Below are 18,573 nucleotides of genomic sequence, written 5' to 3'. Positions count from 1 at the left end.
TGAAACTTGTGGCATACACAAGTTCTGAGATAAATTTTGGAAACCTTCCAAGTTAAACTGGAAGGCAAGTAAAGTTGAACATGGAGCAAAGGTGACTTGGAAAAAGGAAAGGAACCTCTCGTGCAAGCACTGAGTTACTGCTGACTCTTGGAGGGATGCCAGCTTTTGCTGACGTTTTCTTGGCAGGCCTTATAGCGGGGTGGTTTGCCGTTGCCTTCCCCGGCCATGATTACCTTTCCCCCAGCTAACACAGAACAGTATAAAGTGTTGGTTATCACCTTTAAAGCCCTACATGGTTTGGGTCCAGGTTACCTGCGGGATCGGCTTCTCCCGTACAATCTGCCCTGCATGCTCAAGTCCTTTGGGAAGGGTTTACTCCAGCCAACAAAAAAACAAGGCTGACAACTACTATCCAGAAGACCTTTTCTTCTGCCGCTCCCAGTTTGTGGAATGGCTTGCCAGGAGAGATTCATCAACTTAACAGGAAAGCCATAAAGACTGATCTCTTCCGGCAGGCCTACCCAGCTGAATTTTAAGATGCCTTTTTAAATAATGTGCTCCTTTTAATAATGTATTAGTTTTAAATGTTTTCATTAGTTATATGGTGTTTGCATTTGTGTTGTACCCCACTTCGATCCAGAGGGAGAGGTGGGTAACAAATAAAATTATTATTATTATTATTATTATTATTATTATTATTATTATTATTATTATTATTATTATTAACAACAGGGGATTCTGCTCATCCTTAGTGAAGACAGCAAGACCCTTGTATCTATGCCAATCAGTGCTGAGTTACACAGCAATACTACTCCTAGGTAAATTTACTCCCACCCTCATGAACATCTGATTATCCAAAGGTGTGGGAAGAATTCCCCTTTTTCTTGGAATACTTTGGATATATAATATTCACAGGTAAAAATGCATCAATCAGCTGATTGCTGCAAATGAATAGGTTCATGAATAAGTCACGGATTAAAAAATGGGCTTCTTCAATCATTTTTAAATGAGTGCTGTCCCCTGTGGAAAGGGCGTTCAGGCTGACAGAATTGTCATAAATAATCCACATAGCTTTCTCGCCAGGCAAAAGTGCTTAAAATAAAGCCTGCTTCCTCATACCTCCTCCAGTGATAAGCTGGTTTGAGGGAGACTCTCAGCCCCTGTACCTGCAAGATGTCACCAGAGATGATTTTGCCAGGTCGAAATTGACCAGGAAATGACTATATATTTGTTGTGGGTGGAATCCAATGCACATTTACCTGAAAGTAAACTACGTTTAATGTAGCAGGGCATAGGATTGTGCCCTTAGCCAGTTTAATCAGTAGAGTATCCACTAATGGTTCAACTGATTTATTGACAGAAGTCACATTTGTTTTAATCAGTGGAATTCTGAGTTCAGGGAATACCTGTTTGATTTTGAAGTTCAGTGCTGGTGCCTTAGTGCGATAAAGAATTAGAATATGAAAGGTCTAGCTTTTGAGTATTTATGTTTATGAAATTGTAAGTCCTTTCTCACTACATTCATAATCTAAAAAACACTGCATGCACATTGACGTTTATGAAAACTTATTTAAACTTGATTGACTAATAGAACAATTTTAAGTGCATTTGGTCTGAAGTAAGTTCTACTTGATCCCAATGGACTGACTTATTTGTAGATCAGTGAGTGCAGAACGATACCCTAAAATACTGAATATTATTTCTTATATTGATTAGATAGGCCTCGTTAATGCAGGGGACGGGTATGTGCCCTGGGGACGGGTATTTGGGGAAAACATTTGTTTTCCCCAAATGTTTCTGGACTGCAGCTCCTATCAGCCTCAGCCAGCAGAGCCAATGGTGAAAGTTGATGGGAGTTGTAGTCTATCAACATCTGGAAGGCCACACGTTCCCTTTCTCCGATTTAAAGCTAAAAATCCTGCAAGACCCTTGGGGTCAAAATGATTAAGAATATAAGAATAGGCCTCCTGGATCAGACTGAGGGCCCATCTAGTCCAGCACTCTGTTCACATGGTGGCCAACCAGCTGTCGACCACAAGCAGGCCATGGTGCAGCAGCACCCTCCCGCCCAGGTTCCCCAGCAACTAGTGTATTCAGGCTTTCTACCTCTGATACCGGAGGTAGCACACACGTAGCCATCAGGACTAGCAGCCATGGATAGCCTTCTCCGGGAGCTTATCCAACCCCCTTTCAAAGCCAGCCAAATGCGTGGCCACCACTACATCTCGGGTTAGCGAATTCCATAGTTTAACTATGCGCCCTGTGAAGAAGTCCTTCCTTTTATCTATTCTGAAAACCCCAACCATCAGGATCAAGGGAAGACCCCCGTTGGGTTCTAGTATTTTGAGAGATGGAAGGATCACATTTATTTATTTATTTATTTATTTATTACATTTTTATACCGCCCAATAGCCGAAGCTCTCTGGGCGGTTCACAAAAATTAAAATCATCATAAAACAACCAACAAGTTAAAAATACAAATACAAAATACAATATAAAAAGCACAACACAATCACAAGGTCTCCCTCTCCACATTCTCCACACCAGGCATCATTTTGCGCCCCTCCATCATGTCACCCCTCAGCCTCCTTTTCCCCCAAGCTAAACAATCCCAGCCGCTGTCACCTTCCCTCCTAGGGGAGACGCTGCAACCCCTTGATCGTTTGAGTTGCCCCCTTTCCCCCCAGCTCTATAATATCTTTTTTAAGGTGTAGTGACCAGCACGATACACATTAGTCTGGTTAGAGAAGCTGCTCTAAGCCGTTCCGAGCCTGTAGAGTGAGTTTGGCATCCCTTTGATAAGCCACAGAATGGGTTAGCAAACCAACAAACCGGCAGAATGCAAAGGAGTAAGTACCAACGTATCCCTGTATCCCTCCCTTTCGATCTGGTGCAGCGGTTTGGCGGTGGCGAAAGGAGCTGTCCAGCGAATACCCGAAGCCCGGCGCCGCGTGCGTCTCTCTCTCTCTCTCTCTCTCTCTCTCTCTCTCTCTCTCTCTCTCTCTCTGTGGACGCGCGCATCCATGCGTGTGTTTACACACACATGCTCCATGCCGCCGGGCTGCACTCTGCACCCCGTGCGCCTCTTTGCAGCGGCTCCGCCTCCCTCCCTGTTTTGAGGCGGGGGTGGCGCGCGCGGGGGGGGGGGGCTGCAGAGGCCGGCGCTGCTAGTGGTGGTGGTGGTGGTGGTAGGGGGAAGAGCGCGTGGCCCGTGGGCTCCCCCCCTCCCTCGCCCTGTGGCTGGCTCAGCTGCTGCTGCGTTGGCGAGCCCGGGGTTGCAGTTCTTCGCCTGCTCGTCCTCGGATGGTCCAGGCCGGCGCTCCGGGCGAGCCAACGCCCCCCCCCCGCGCCGCCCCCCCATCAGCGCGGCTCAGCTGTGGCAGCCCCTTCCCTCGCCTTCCCCATCCCTCCCTCGCTCCCTCCCCCCTCCACCTGACTGCCCCCCTCCCAGTGGAACCCGAGAGAGGCTGGAGGTTTCCTCGTTCGGTTTTGGGGGCGGGGGGGCGAGCGTGCGAGCGTGCGAGCGAGCGAGCGTCCCACGCTCCTGCCCTGTTTGCATTCCCCGCAGAGGCGAGCGGGCGAAGAGGCATCGCCAGCGCCGGGCTTGCTCGAAACAGACCTTCCCGTTCGTGCTCCGCTTTGCCTCGCCCCCCCCCCCCCCGCCGCTCTCTCCATCGCTCTCGCGCTCTGGGTGCAAGTCGGGCCCCGGCGCTTGGCCGGCTTGAAAACTTGATCCGGGAGGCGGCGGGGGCGGCGGCGGCGGCGGCGGCGGTGTGGACGGTCCGCGGGCGCGCGCATGGCTGGGGCGCCGGAGCGACCTGCCTGGCGCGGCTTCGCCTGCTGCTCCTGCGGAAGGAAAGCCGGGGATTAAAAACAAGCGGCGTCCGACGAAGCGCCCCCCCCCCCGGCCGCCCGCCCCCCCCCCCCCCTCGACGACCAGCCGAGACGGATTTCTGACTGGGGCAAAGGAATCCACTGAGATGACTGGGAGGATTTTCCACCTGGAATTATGTGGAGGGCGAATGCAGTGAGTAGTCGTGACAGTAACCCGGGGATGAGGATGGTGTCAGAGACAGCACGGTTGGGGCCGGGGGTGGGTGGGCTTTGCCTGGCACGGCTGCGGGGCGAAGTTTGGCGAGGCTGCCCGGCCCCCCGGAGCGGGAGAGGTCCCGTTGGGGGCTCCGCGCGCCCGGGCGAAAGGCAAGACACCCCCCCCCCCCGAGCCTTTTTCGGATGAATTAAACATTATTTCAGAAAATACAATCCGGGGCGTTTCTTAGCAGGTGGGACGAGTTCATCCTCTCTCTCTCTCTCTCTCTCTGCAATCCCCTGCCTCTTGACTCGCGAGCAATTCCCCCCCAGTGCCGCGGAATTACTCGCGAGGAGGCACGACTTCGGAGCAGCCTGCGCTGCTCTTCCGACCCGGGGCGCGGGGTTCTCCCTTTTCAGGAAATCGTGCCCGAGACGGTGCCTGTTTACTCGGAAGTAAGTCCCGCTGACTTCTCAGGGACGTGCGCCCAAGTCAGGATGTCAGACCAAAAACTCCTCGTCCTTCTTCCAACCCGGGGGAAAGGGGAGGGGTGGAGGCACTTTTCCTGAATCGCATCGGGCTTACACGCCGAGTAAAGCGGGCCCAGGAGCGACCTGCGTGCAGCCGGGGCGGGGGCGAGGGGCGGCAAAGAGGCCCGGGGTCGGTTCCCGACTCAGGCATGCTTCAGGGAGGAGCTTGTCCCATGGATTTCAATGGGTCTACTCTAAGCACCCGTTCCTATGCACGTTTCCTTGGAAGTAGCCCGCTCCCCACGGTAAATCAGCTTGCACAGGCTCACCCCTTAGTCGGGCCCCTTGCAAATCCAAGCAGCCCCGCCCCAACTATCCCGCAGCCCCCTGCACGCCGGCCCGGGGTGGGGGGTGGGGGGGAAGTCCCCGAGGCTTCTTCGAGAGTAAACGCGCAGAGGGTCACTTTGCCCGTCTTCTCCAGCATGCGCGGAGAGTGGGGGAGCAGGGAAAACTCCGCTCGGATTTCCAAGGAACGTCGCTGGCCAGCAGCTTCTCGCTTCGGGTCTAGATCTGAGACCACCTTCTCCTGAAAGCAAATCCGCTCTCCTCGGGCGACTGGTTTATTTATTTAATTTAAAAGTTGCATTGCAAAGAAGGGTCTTCTTTTGGGTTTAATTGGATTTGATGTACGTTTGGTTTCGCGCTAACGTGGCTCTCCTTCTGCCCCCCCTTCCCCCCTCTCGCCTGCCCCCCTCCTCCTGCCCCCCCCCCGCCCTGCCTCCCCCAGACCCCCTTTGCACGGATAGTCCTCCCTGCCTCGCGGAGAGGCGATGCGGCGCTTCGCTCTTCTCCCGCTCCTTCTGCTCAGCACCGGCGGTCGCGTCTCTGGAAAGCAGGATGGCAGCCCCCCCTGACGCGCGGCGCTGAGGAGTCTTGCGAAATGCCAAACTTTGCAGCAGCGGCTACGATTTCTCACATCCCTGGTAATGATGAGGCTGGGAGCCAAAAAGGAGGAGGAGGAGGAGGAGGAGGGGGGGAGGAGGAGGGGGAGGAGGGGGAGCAGCCCTGGCGAGCGATGGTAGTAGCCGCCAGGAGGCGCCCTTGGCCTTGCTTTCCTTCCGCCCCATGAATGGAGCGAGCAGCTTAGTATCCCCCCACTTCTACGTAGTAAAGGCGAGCGTTGCAGGATTTCGCAGTGTGTGCGTGCGTGTGTGTGTGTGTGTGCCTGCGTGCCTTGTGCACGCCTGGATCCTCTCTAATTGGTGCAAACAGTCCCCCGCCCCCCTTCTCCCAGAGTGGTGCATTTGTGTGTGTGTGTTTTTAGAACAGGGGGGGGGGGAATATTTCCAATCGTAAATGCTTCGAAATGAAGCAGGTTAAAAGGTGCAGAAAGAAGCTGGTTCGGTTTACTATAACCCCCCCGCCCCCCACCCCCATGCTGCACTGCTTTTTGCCTCCTGCCTGATCCGACTGCAGTAGTGAAGGGGAATAATAACAATATCTGCCCTGCAACAGACAACAGCTGAGTTTGAATCCAAATGAAGCCTGGGAGAAGATTGAGAGAGAGAGAGAGAGGAGGGGAGGGGGCATGCAAGGAGCCCTGGACCCTCTCTTGGACCCTCTCTCGTGCCCACCTCAAAGCTGCGGAGATCTCCTTACGAGTCTCGTGTTGCCGCTGATGCAGAAGGACGGGGTGGTCATTAGGTTGGCGGTGGGCACGATCGCAGAGGGTGGGCGGCGGGTGGGGTGGGGAGAATGCCGCAGAGCAGGAAAAGGTAGCGCCCCCTTTGACAGCACTCTCTGCAACTAGGAATGGCAGAGTGGGGCTGGGGCTGGGGTGGGGGGTCTCCATCCACCTGCCCATAAGCCCGCTTGGATGAAAACCCCATCAAAAGGTGGGCACAACACACACACACACACACCTGGGGGGTGTCCAAGAACTTAACCCCACCAAGCAAAGAGAATTGGCAATAAGTCATTGACACCGCCTCCTGTATTATCCCCTGTCTATCTGTCTGCCTATCTGCCTCCCTCCCTCAAATTGCTGTGAGTAAAGACACAGGAGCTAAGAGACCCACAAGCGATGCCCTGCAGCACACATGCCAAGGACAGGCGAATGCCTTGAGATGCCCAAGTGGTTGCGGAGAGGAGGCAGCGGAGGAGGTCTGGGGGTGGGGAGCAAGCAATAGGTTAGGTTAAATGCGTGGCTGGATCTGTTCCAGATATGCAGCCGGTTCTGTGTGAGCAGCCGGCCAGCCGGCTTGAAATGAGCCTTGGAATAAAATATCGTTTTCTGGACAGAAGATGCAAAGGGAGGGGAAAAGGGAAAGGAAGGGGAGGGGGCTTGCGGAGTGCGGCTGCTTTGCCAGTGGCGGGAGGCAGGCCTGGGGTGCTGGGTTCCTCCAGAGAGCCCTCAGCAATCTGATTTTCTCAAAGGTGGGTGGAGGCGCTCCCCATTTCTCCTCCGTTTCATCTCTGTCTGTGCGTGTGTGTTTTAGGGAACTCCATGAGCAAAGTGAAGGAGCGCCCGTTCCAACATCCAAGCATGGTTGCAGCTTTATGAGAGTTCAGAGTTGGGTTAAGTCAGGCTGAAGTTCAACTTTAAGACCCCTGAGGAGGAATCGGCTGGCAGGACAAAGATGCTCCTTTGCCGGGAATGGCTTTGCTTCCCGCCGCCGGGGGTAGGAGGATGTGGCTGCTTAGCCTGACCTTTTGTGTGATGTGACCTCTTCCGCAGGGCATGGAGCTGGTCAAGATGGCACGAGTTTGCTGGAATCTCCTGGTGCTCCAAGCTCTTCTGGCGGAGTTGGCCCTGGTCCGTGGGGCAGAGAAAAGCTACCCCATCCTGAACATTGCCGTCATTCTGGGGAGGACCCAGTACGTCACGGAAAGGGACGTCCGAGCGCTTTGGACCAGGGATATGTCGGGCAACCTCGCCCTTGATGTCAACGTGGTGCCCCTCCTGGTCAACCAGACCGACCCCAAAAGCATTATCACCAACGTCTGCGACTTGATGTCGGGCACCAAGATCCACGGGGTGGTTTTTGGAGACGACACCGACCAGGAGGCCATCGCTCAAATTTTGGATTTTATTTCGTCGCAGACCTTTATTCCGATCTTGGGGATCCATGGTGGCTCTTCCATGATCATGGCAGACAAGGTAGGAGGAAAGGGCATTTTTATCTGAAGTTGGCAGTGGACAGCTGCTTGGCGCAAGTCTCCCCAACCTGGTGCCCTCCAGCTGTGTTGGACTGCAACTTTATTACTCCCAGCCAACATTCTGGTTGGGGCATGATGGGAATTGTAGTCCAACACTCCAGGAGGGTACCAGGTCAAGGAGGTTTGTCTTAGTGGGTTGTTCTTGGCTTCCTCAGCTGTCGTTGCAGTGTCTTTGGGGTAAATATGTAGCTGAAGGATTAGACCTGTGGTTTTGTTACTGTGCCTTCTCTCTCGTTGCCAGTACCAAAATCCACTGGCAGAACCAGTGCCAGGCTATTCCATGTGCCTCTCCTTGGATTTCCCCATCATCCAAGGAATGATATTCCTTTTGAACGGCATTCCTAATTGTTACAATATTGCAAGGTCTTCTGGGTCAAAGACACCAATATACTCACAAGAACAGATCTCTGAATCAGGTGACAATTGGGAGAGTCTGGGCTTTCACTCAGCCATGTATACTTATGTTTCTTGATGTAAAGAGGCTTTCTAGGCCAGCATTTTCCTGATATGGGTGTGAGAGGACCTCTTACTTTTGACTTTGAAATGTGTTTTGTTGAACAGGGCTTATCTGCACTACGGATTTATGTCGGATTAAGGGTCATTCCATTTCCCCAGGGAATCCTGGGACTGTAGTTGTGTTGCAGCAACCCTCCCCCAGGTACAACTCCCATAATCCTTTGGGGGAACAATGACCATAAAACTGATATGCAATGTGTAATTTAGATTTATTCCAATGGTGCACGTCTTCCAAGGAAACCATGGCTGGGCATCAGGTACTTTGTTGGCATTATATTAAATCATGTCAGTGTTGATATTGGCGTTGGACAGTTGTGTCTCTGTATGAGTTCAATGGGTTGGGTACAGGGCTTTGCAGTTTAGACAAACAAAAACATAAAATGAAAAAGTGGTGATATTAATCAGTGGAGACTAGAAACTGGGACAGCCCCAAGGGTGTGATGAGCTTGAATGGATTTCCAGGTGTCCATGGCAATGGAAGACATTGCTAAACAGAATGTTATGGACTCACGGGGATGAGTCTAAGGCCTGGGTTTGTCAGCATGCAAAGCAAACCCATGGAAGTTCTCAAAGCCGACATAAAAAGGTCACTACCACAAGATGTGATGATGGTCACCAGCGTAGGTGGCTCTAAAGAATGGCAAAAAGAATTGGAGGAGGATGAGTGAGAACCAGATGCTGTGGATACTTGGAGGCGAAATTGTGGCGAGTCTTTTTGGAATGATGAAGTAGATGGATCCTGGGCTGGGATCCATTCTTGTGTCTCCTACAGTGGCTAGTCATGTTTGTCCCCAACATTTGGAACTCACTGATATTCTGCCTCTGAACGTGAAGGTTCTAGTCAACTACTAGGTACGTCAAAAGACCATTCATGGACTTCTACTCCATGCATTTGTCTTTTCTGGTGTTCCCCAGTTGCCCTCTAGATATGTTAGATTAAGATCCCATCATCATCATCATCATCATCATCATCACAAAAGTAGTGAAATTAGCTCCATCTTCCCAGACCAGAAAGTTGTTTCAATGAGTATTTTTGCTAGCTTTTGCTGCTCTATAAATCTGTAGAATCATCGCAAACAAACCTAAGAGACTTGAAACTGTGCTCACTTGCTTTCACCCTGTTGTTACTTGTCCTCTCCCTTCCATGCCTTGGTTTCTCAAGGCTGAATGGAAGTGTCCTGGAAGAGGCATCTGCTTTGGTTGTTATTGTATTACTCTCTAGTGCAGGAATATCCAACTTCTGATTTTTGGGGGTCGGGGGGGGGGGGGACTTTATATCCTTCAGACTGTAGCCTGAGGCCCCAGCCATACATTTTCTGCACAAACCAAATGGCCATGGTCCACATAATTGTTGCCATTCATTGTTAAAGGTTTCACAGATGCGAAGGCTCATGGGCGTGGTGTTTCATATAAATATGCCAATTGACTTCAGGATCAAACACAGAGCTGTTAACAGTGAAGTGTGGAATCTCTGCATTTCTTGCCACTAGAGGAAGGCAGGTTCTGGTTGAAGTTCAGAAAAAACTAACAGTCAGATAGCGGAACCAGCTACTTAGGGAGGAGTTGGGCTCTCTGTTGGTGGAGGTCTCCAAGGAGAGTCTGGACAGCCACCTGTCTGGGATGATTCAAACTGGGTTCCTGCACTGAGCAGGGGGTTGGACTCAATGACCTCAGTGGGCCCTGTCAACTCTAGGATTGTATCATTCCCATCTCTTACCTTACAGATGAAATTGTGGGCAAATCTATTGCTACACCATGACTACAAAATCAAGGGGCTGGATGAACTTGTTTTGGGGGCTGGATGGGGCTTGGGGATTGCCAATTGCTCCGTCCTGCTGCAAAATGTCATAGCTTTAGCTATTGGGACATATAGAAATAAAAAATATAAAATAATAATAATGTAAACCAATAGAACACACACGCACAAAGGCAGTGGTGTTGGCCATAAAGGAAAATAATAATAATCCAAAACCAAATAGTGTAATGCATTTATTAGATTACAAGAAGTGTGCAAGCCTTTGGGATCTCCAGGTCTCTTCATCAGGCAACATGTTACCAAAGCAGTATGGTGGTATGTGGGGAAGTAAGAGGAAGAAGACAAGGCTGACTGGATGTTGCAGTTGAGGATGCCTGTGCAGTTGGAGTTTTAAGATGGGTATTGACGGTGGGGTACGGAGAAGGATCGGGGAGCTGAGCGCACTGCATGCCTGTGTGTCTGCATGGGACAGCTTCTGCTTCTCCTTCACTCCAGCTGGCATCAAATGGAGTTGCAAATGCAAAGTTCCCTTGCGAGACGCGTGGGCCTCCGTCGCAATCCCTGCCGCCTGCAATTTTTCTTGCGTTTTGCCTCGATGATCCTGGCTGGCGCCGGAGAGCTTTTGAAGCAATCTTGTTTGTCACTTATGTAAAGAGTTGATGATAATTCAGTGAGTCGTTTGCTGACTCGAGAGCCACTTATTAGCTTTTCAGCAAATAATTTCTCAGCACATCAAACCCCGAGACTGTTTCGCAACAGCGGCTGAGTCTACCCAAAACAAACCAGATATTAGAAAAATAAAAATAGCTCAGTTTCTCCTCTCCTCACCTCTCCTCACCGCCTCTCCCACGTCTCCTTATGCCTTTACTGGGCTATAGATGTCTTTTTGGTATTGGTGACAAGAATTGGTTTGCATCCCTATGGATCATTGATACACACAGGTTGGGGGTCTCTCTCTCTCTCTGTCTCTCTCTCTGGGTGTTTTACTCCACAACCCCAAACAGTATCTCGGTTTCATTGCAAGCATAGAATCACAGCACAGATGGGCAAATGTATTAGCATTGACTAGGATATTGTCAATAATGGCTAATGACATAACACCGCAACGGGAATACTTAAAGGGTGTCAGAAGCATCTCTCAGTGGTCTTCACACATCTCTGCCTCATCTGCACCTCTTCACTTCCAAGCAATTGGCAACAGGGATGGTGCATTTGAGGTTCAGTCAAGTGCGTGGGGCAACATACAAAATGCTCATTTGGATTAGAGCGAGATCTCTCATGCCCAATATTAACTCTCTAGGCATGCACAAGCCTTCCCCTGCTGCTTGTAGCACCCTTGGAGGTATACTACCTCTGTATGGAGAAGCTCCACTTAGGAGCGTAGCATTTCAGGCTCCGGGTTCTGCTGATGGCCAGCACAGTAGCCTGGTTTGCAGGTATCTGCTATTAACCATATGTTGAAAGGGTTCAGGTTAGTTCTAGTTTCTCATGTAAGCAAGATGGGAAGAGATCAGCACCACAGAAAGCTTCCTGTCATGCTGGACCTGCAAGCCAGACAGGGTTGTCTGTATGTTGCTCCAACAACGAGCAGATGTTTAAATAAGAGGGTGCCTGCATTTAGGCTGGTTGGCCCCACGCCCACAATGACTGAGACTTTGTATGCTAAAGGGGCCTGGCCTTATTTAGCAATCTCAGCCTGCAACAAACTCCTATCTATACAGGGTCTCTGCCGATATTACTGGATGCTTCCTCTGAGGGGTATGTTTGATTCCCTGCAAAAGCGCCCCATGTGATTTCTAAATATTGCAATAGCCCAATGAAATAGCCTCCAAATGGTGCAGGTCGCCTGAGCTCCACAAGGACCGTACCTACTTCTTACTGATGTGCTTGTGTGAACGAAACAGAAGGGCAACGCATATTGTCTCTGTCAAACACGTTTTCCTTCCTCACTTTGTCATCCATTAACAGTGCTCGAGCACATGCTGGCTTTAATTGGAACTGACAGTTTAATAGTTCATCTTTCTTTCTTTCTCCCTGTCTTTTGCTAATGTAATTGACCAAGTCTAACGAACAAGCAAGGTTTCAAACCATTTCTTTGAAATAATAATAATGATAATAATAACAACTGCGGCATGGTTCTAGGTTGGCCATACAGTGACCTCCTTTGCATGGGAAGTCATAGAATCATAGATAGCAGAGTTGGAAGGGACCTACAAGGCCATCCAGTCCAACCCCCTGCTCAATGCAGGAATCCACCCTAAAGCATCCCTGACAGGTGGTTGTCCAGCTGCCTCTTGAAGGCCTCTAGTGTGGGAGAGCCCACCACCTCTCTAGGTCATTGGTTCCATTGTCGTACTGCTCTAACAGTCAGGAAGTTTTTCCTGATGTCTAGCTGGAATCTGGCTTCCTGTCTCTTGAGCCCGTTATTCCGTTTCCTGCACTCTGGGAGGTCCAGGATCAATGATGGCCAATGCAGTGATTTGTGTGAGTGGAGAAAGAATGGAAGTAGAAACAGGCTTGGCAAATAACTTTCTCAACAGGGCCATATTTTGAATGGAGAAAGTGCTCAAGAGGCAGCAAGGGTGATGCTGTCCACTCATGGTTGGTTCTTTGAGAGAGTGCTTGCACGGACTCTTGGCTGCAGTTCGCACATGGGATCGGAAGGGGCAGGATGAAAAAGTCTTCCTTGATGGCCTCTAGGCTTACAGGGGAGAAAGATTCTCAGGTGCACAACAGTCACATGTAAGTGGGGACCCAGGTACGCAGGTTTAGTTGTGTGTAAGGATCTCTCTGTGTCTATTTTCCCATCGCTCTGCTACGTGCTTCCTGGGCTGGCGGAGTGAGGCAGCTGCCTCAGGCAGCTGAATGTGGGTGATGTGAAAGAGCAGCAAAGGGTGAGTTATTTAGGGTCCAATCCTATGCATGTTAGATAAGGGGGAAAAAGCCCTATGACTACCAGGATGGGAGCTGTAGGACTTTCCCCAGCCCATGTGAACATGTATAGGATTGTTAATTTATTATTGTTGTATTTTTAGGGCCAGGGAGTTTAGTGTGTGTGGAATGTCCGAAATAACTTGGCCAGCCTTAGCTTCTCGGACGGTGTGTGTGTGTCATCGGGGTGATGCCTCAGTTTATTGGTCCATCTAGCCGAATATTATCAACACTGGCTGCCCCTACCTGGAGATGCTGGCGGGCATTGAGCCTGGGAGCTCCTGTGTGCCAAGCACCTTCCTTCTACCCCTGAGCTGCAGCCCTTCCTCCCTGAGGGGCCTGCGCTTTGCGCCTCTGCCTTGAAGCCAGCCCTGCGACTGCCACACACTCATCTCCTCCGCAGAGTATTCGCGGACACATGCGGCATTCTCTCAGGCCTAGTCTAACTAACCAAACACATCGCCATTTCCTCGTTCTGCTCTCCACCAACAGCTCCATCTGCCCATATGCCTTGTGCAACGGCAGCTTGGTTTTAACCTCCGAGCTGGTAGCATGGCCATGAGACAGGAGGGTTTCCTTAACAGCCCAGCTGCTGAGCCCATGTCGAGAGAAGTTTCACTTCAGTCCAGCTGAAGCAGGAACTTTCACAGTCAGGAGCTGCACAACCTTTCAAAGACTGCCGCCTGTGATTATCTCCCATTTTTCTTCTTCTTCTTCTTCTGTTTTTATTGCATTGATTTATTTATTTAAAACATTTGTATCCCACCCTATATTGCTAGGATCGCAGGGCGGCATACAGATAAAATCATACAACATAAAACAATAAATATTGCAATGCAACAATATTGCATTGATCTGTTGTGTTTCCTGGTGGAGCAGAACTTGGTATAAACCATGTTGTTGCTGGTGCTGCTAATCTTCTCTGCTTTCATTTTATACTTTGTTCAACTCTCTTATGACCACACTGAGTGTTCTAAATATTATCCAAAGCTTGCTTTGACTCTGACGATTAATCGTGTGTGTGTGTGTGTGTGTGTGTGTGTGTGTATAAATATATGGATAAATGCTGGGAGATTTTAAAGATTGCACCATTGGGATATAGAATTATGGGCGGAGGACTGATGGAATGTCCCCAGGGCACAGATTGAACTACTGAGTTGCCAGTTAGCTAACCGAAGAGCCCTGATGGATCAGGCAAGGGTCCATCTAGTCCAGCATTCTGTTCACACAGTGGCCAACCGGCTGTCGACCAGGAACCCACAAGCAGGACACAAGTGCAACACCACCCTCCTGCCCATATTCCCCAGCAACTGGGGTATATAGGCTTACTGCCTTAGATAGTGAAGTAACATACGAGCAATACTACAAACGAAAAGGACCTTGGAATTGTTGTAGATCACAAGCTGAATATGAGCCAACAGTGTGATATGGCTGCAAGAAAGGCCAATGCTATTTTGGGTTAATAGAAGCATAGCTTCCAAATCACGTGAGGTACTGGTTCCTCTCTATTCGGCCCTGGTTAGGCCTCACCTAGAGTATTGCGTCCAGTTCTGGGCACCACAATTCAAGAAGGATGCAGACAAGTGTTCAGAGGAGGGCAACCAGGATGATCAGGGGTCTGGAAACAAAGCCCTATGAAGAGAGACTGAAAGAACTGGGCATGTTGAGCCTGGAGAAGAGAAGATTGCGGGGAGACATGAGAGCACTCTTCAAATACTTGCAAGGTTGTCATACAGGGGAGGGCCAGGATCTCTTCTCGATCCTCCCAGAGTGCAGGACACGGAATAACGGGCTCAAGTTAAAGGAAGCCAGATTCCAGCTGGACATCAGGAAAAACTTCCTGACTGTTAGAGCAGTATGACAATGGAATGAGTTACCTAGGGAGGTTGTGGGCTCTCCCACACTGGAGGTCTTCAAGAGGCAGCTGGACAAGCATCTGTCGGGGATGCTTCAGGGTGGATTCCTGCATTGAGCAGGGGGTTGGACTCAATGGCCTTGTAGGCCCCTTCCAACTCTGTTATTCTATGATTCTATGATAGAGCTAAAAGGGAGGTAGTCAAATTTCTGAAAGAGAAGGCTATCAATGGCTACTAGTCCTGATGCCAGTACTCCAATATCAGAGGGCAACATGCAGCAAAGGAGAAAATTATGGCAGACAATGTACAGGGTAGCTGTTCATAGGTGGGAAATTGGCAGTGGAGACTTCATGGTATGAAAGTACTGTGGTCGTGCGATGTACAAATAGTCCTGTGGGCCTGGAGTAAAGAACAAGCAAGTCCATTATGCCGAGACACCCAGAAGCACAGCGTAAAGGCAATTCTCCCATTATTGTCCTCAGCATGTGCTATCTGTCTAGACGAACAGCTGTTGATTGATCGTCCTCTCCATGTGTTTGTGTAATCCTGTTTTTTAAAGTCTTCTAAACTTGTGGCTCAGTGGTAGGGAATTCCAAAGGTTAATTATGTGTGTTGCATGAAGAAAGACATTCTTGTGTCTGACTTGAACCCATTGCCAAGCCACTTCTTAGCGAAGAGCAGTTCGAACTGCAATAGTAGGACGTTGTTAATGCAAAACCGAGGGAGAGATGGATCTGCAAATGTGGGATTCTCTCTGTTTTTCATTTTTCCAGTCTTATGTTTAGTTCTTCCTGAATGCTGAGATTTTTTTTAAAAAAAGTGAAAAGATACATGCATTTTTGCCTACAATTGTGCCCAATACACACATTTCTCTTGCAAGCAAAATCTCACCTCTGCAATGAACTCCCTAGCTGTGCTCAGATAAACAACTCACCTTTGATCTAGCCCTCCCTCCCTCCCTCCCTCTCCACCACCACATGGGGATAAGAATCCTAGTCTACCATAGATGGCTGACGCAAGGGGGTTGCCACCTTTTGACCTGGCAGATGACGTCCATTCCCATTATCCAGAGTTCACGTCTGAAGCAGCGGGACAGAAATGACCCAGATCTCCAAGGGTGGGTCCCGTTGTGATAGACAGTGAGGGCCCTTGAGCAAGACACTTTCCATGGGTCAACACCGTTGTCGCCAGCTGCTATTGCACCTCCTCCTCCTCTTTCTTGTCATGGTGCCCATTTGCTTTCTTGCCAGGCAAAGAGTCAGTGAGCAAGTGGGCAGTGGCATCTTGTGCTCCTCTTTCACACTACCATCACCACCACCACCACCACTTTTGTCTGGGCCAGAGCAAGAGGCAGGTGAAAAGGTGAAGGGGAAGAGGTGGAGCAACTCCAGGGGACTCTTGTCAGTAGGCCCCTGCCTGTGTGTGACTCTTCAGCAAGTGCCAGGCCTTGTCCCATCGTCTAAAATGAAATGTTTGGCTTTGGAGATGGAGAAGTAGTCATGGATGCTTCCTGGTTCAAATGGGGCTGATGAACCAAAGAGAAGGGGGCACGGCTACCTTCCCTGTCTTGTGTTCTCCAGATGCAATGGGCTGGAACTCCATTCATTCCATGGGCCACCCTGGCTGGGGATGATGGACATTGTAGTCCAACACATTGGGAGAGCATTAGGTTGGGGGAAGGCTGCTACAGATGCAGTTTGCAATTCATTCTTCTGGGGGTTTGGGAGAATGTCCTTGATGCTGGAATTGGTTGCCTCGGTGCGCCATATATCTTCACTGGGTTGTGTGACACTCAAGGCAAGACCAAGCGGAGTTTGGGCAAAATCCTACACCTACTGAGCACTTCCTCTTTCGATTCCAGTGATAAATTCTGGAGAAGATTTGGCCCAAAGCAAACAAATGTGAAACGACATGCCACATGAATGTTTAATGACTCTAAGTGCTTTGTGTGGAAATCTGTCCATTACGTAAGGACCCGAGGAGGAGGAATCCACTTTGTCGACAGCCTGATAATGCAGTCTATCGTTGGTGATTCTCTCCTCCAACCCATCTCTCAGAAATTAAGTTTTAGCTAATGGAGAACACTTTTACAGCTAACAGTTTGGGTTGTATCAACACTGAGATGGAAGAGAGAGAGAGAGAGAGAGAGAGAGAGAGTGAGTTCTGAAAAAGGTTGAGTGAAACACATACACATGCACACATGCACACGCACACACTGGGTCAACTAGAGTTCAGCATAAACTTGTGTCTTCTGAAATGGCCCCCAAAGTGCTGGTTCAATGTTGAATCCTGTATACGGAACTATCTTTTTTGTTTTGTTTAGCTTTGTTTAACCATTCATACCGTGGCAATGACTGCATGGAAATGCAGGCCCAGAAGCTATATGCTACTGGATACCCTTCCTGGTTGACAAACAACAGCAATTTCTCTCATGGCCTGTGACTTCTTGGAGGCAAGCATTAGGTCACTGTAAGAAACAAGAGGCTGCATGAGACAGACCTTGGATTGGGTCCAGGGAGGCTTCTTCTGTGCAGTCCAGCTGTACAGTCCAGGACTCAGAAGTAACATGAAGTCTGCATTATTTCATTGAGTTTTGTAAACCTCTCTGGCTGGTTTACCAAGATTTTAATGTTGTAAACCGCCCAGAGAGCTTCGGCTGTGCAGTGGTATATAAATGTAATAAAATAAATAAATAAATAATAAATTAAAAATCTTAAAAACACAACAGTGTACATAATATATTTATTTGTGGCCTTAATAGTGTGAACCGCTGAGGGATTTCTTTTACTATATTCAGTGGTATTCAAATGCCACAATTGAATAAATAACATAAAATAAACATTTACATGCAATCCTATAAAGAGACAACACCCACCCACCCCTAAACAATCTTAACTACCAACAATAAGAAATCCCAGGACCTGATGAAAAACCTTCTCATATGAAGCCAAATGCCTGAGAGTAGAGGAAGGTCTTAACTTGGTGCTGTAAAGGTATTGGTGTAGGTGGGCCTCACTGGAGAGCTCATTCCATAATTTGGGGGCCGTCACTGAGAAGGCCCTCTCTCCCTTCCCCGCTTTGCTGTAACATGAAGCGTTGCCCAGGGCTAGTCAGCTCACCTTTACATCCTACTTGTTTTGTGTTAACCAGGCTGGAATCTCCTTGCCTCCCTCCCTTCTGTAGGCCTGATGAGTCTACAGAGCAGGGCAAATAATTTCCCACCTGCGTTAGTCCGCTTGTATGCACCTTGCTCTGAGATTTCTCTCTGAGTTTTGCCCAATTGCGCAATTGTTTGTGAGATGAAAAGCAAAAGGTAGCATTTAAAGGATGGGGAGCAGCAGCAGCAGCACAGCCCAGGTAAGATGGCAGACATACATAGCGCCGGCCAAGAGAGTAGAGTGGAAGAAGTTGTTAATGAGGCCTCCGGACGGCCTTTTCAGTACAGAAACTGCTCATATTTCATTGTCAGTTGCAATGGTAAATGGCGGGCATGCTTGAATTGCACTGCAGACATACCGCAAGAGGGCACGCGCTCAGAGACCTCCGATTCATTGCTAATGCGCCATAGCATCAAGGAAAGCTATCGCTTCTGAAATGAACACCGTGTCAGGGAGAAGGCTAAGCTAGAACCCTTCTTCCTGAGATGCTAGCTTTCTATGCACAGGGAATGTTGTGTGTGCACAGAGCAGCATTTATCTGCAATGCCTAAATAAGCTCTGTTCTGTTTTTCGCTGGAGCCCATAGGGATGTATTCTGACCAGGTATGGCAAATGGCAGGGCAGGTAGCAGGGCTTC

The 18,573-nt window shown here is 49.5% G+C and overlaps 1 protein-coding gene across 1 annotated transcript in view; it reads left to right on the top strand.

Annotated features, from left to right (window-relative positions):
* Window positions 1-5,399: 5,399 nt before the first annotated feature.
* Window positions 5,400-18,573, top strand: part of GRIN2A (glutamate ionotropic receptor NMDA type subunit 2A) — a 140,137-nt gene continuing 126,963 nt past the window's right edge. Inside the window, exons 1-2 of the mRNA XM_063143369.1 lie at window positions 5,400-5,483; window positions 7,238-7,660. Coding sequence (XP_062999439.1) covers window positions 7,241-7,660 — 420 coding nt within the window. The 5' untranslated portion in view covers window positions 5,400-5,483; window positions 7,238-7,240. The remainder of the gene's footprint in view (window positions 5,484-7,237; window positions 7,661-18,573) is intronic.

Source organism: Elgaria multicarinata, chromosome 17, assembly GCF_023053635.1.
Source record: "Elgaria multicarinata webbii isolate HBS135686 ecotype San Diego chromosome 17, rElgMul1.1.pri, whole genome shotgun sequence".
NCBI lineage: Eukaryota > Metazoa > Chordata > Lepidosauria > Squamata > Anguidae > Elgaria > Elgaria multicarinata.
This window is presented reverse-complemented; position numbering and strand designations above follow the sequence as displayed.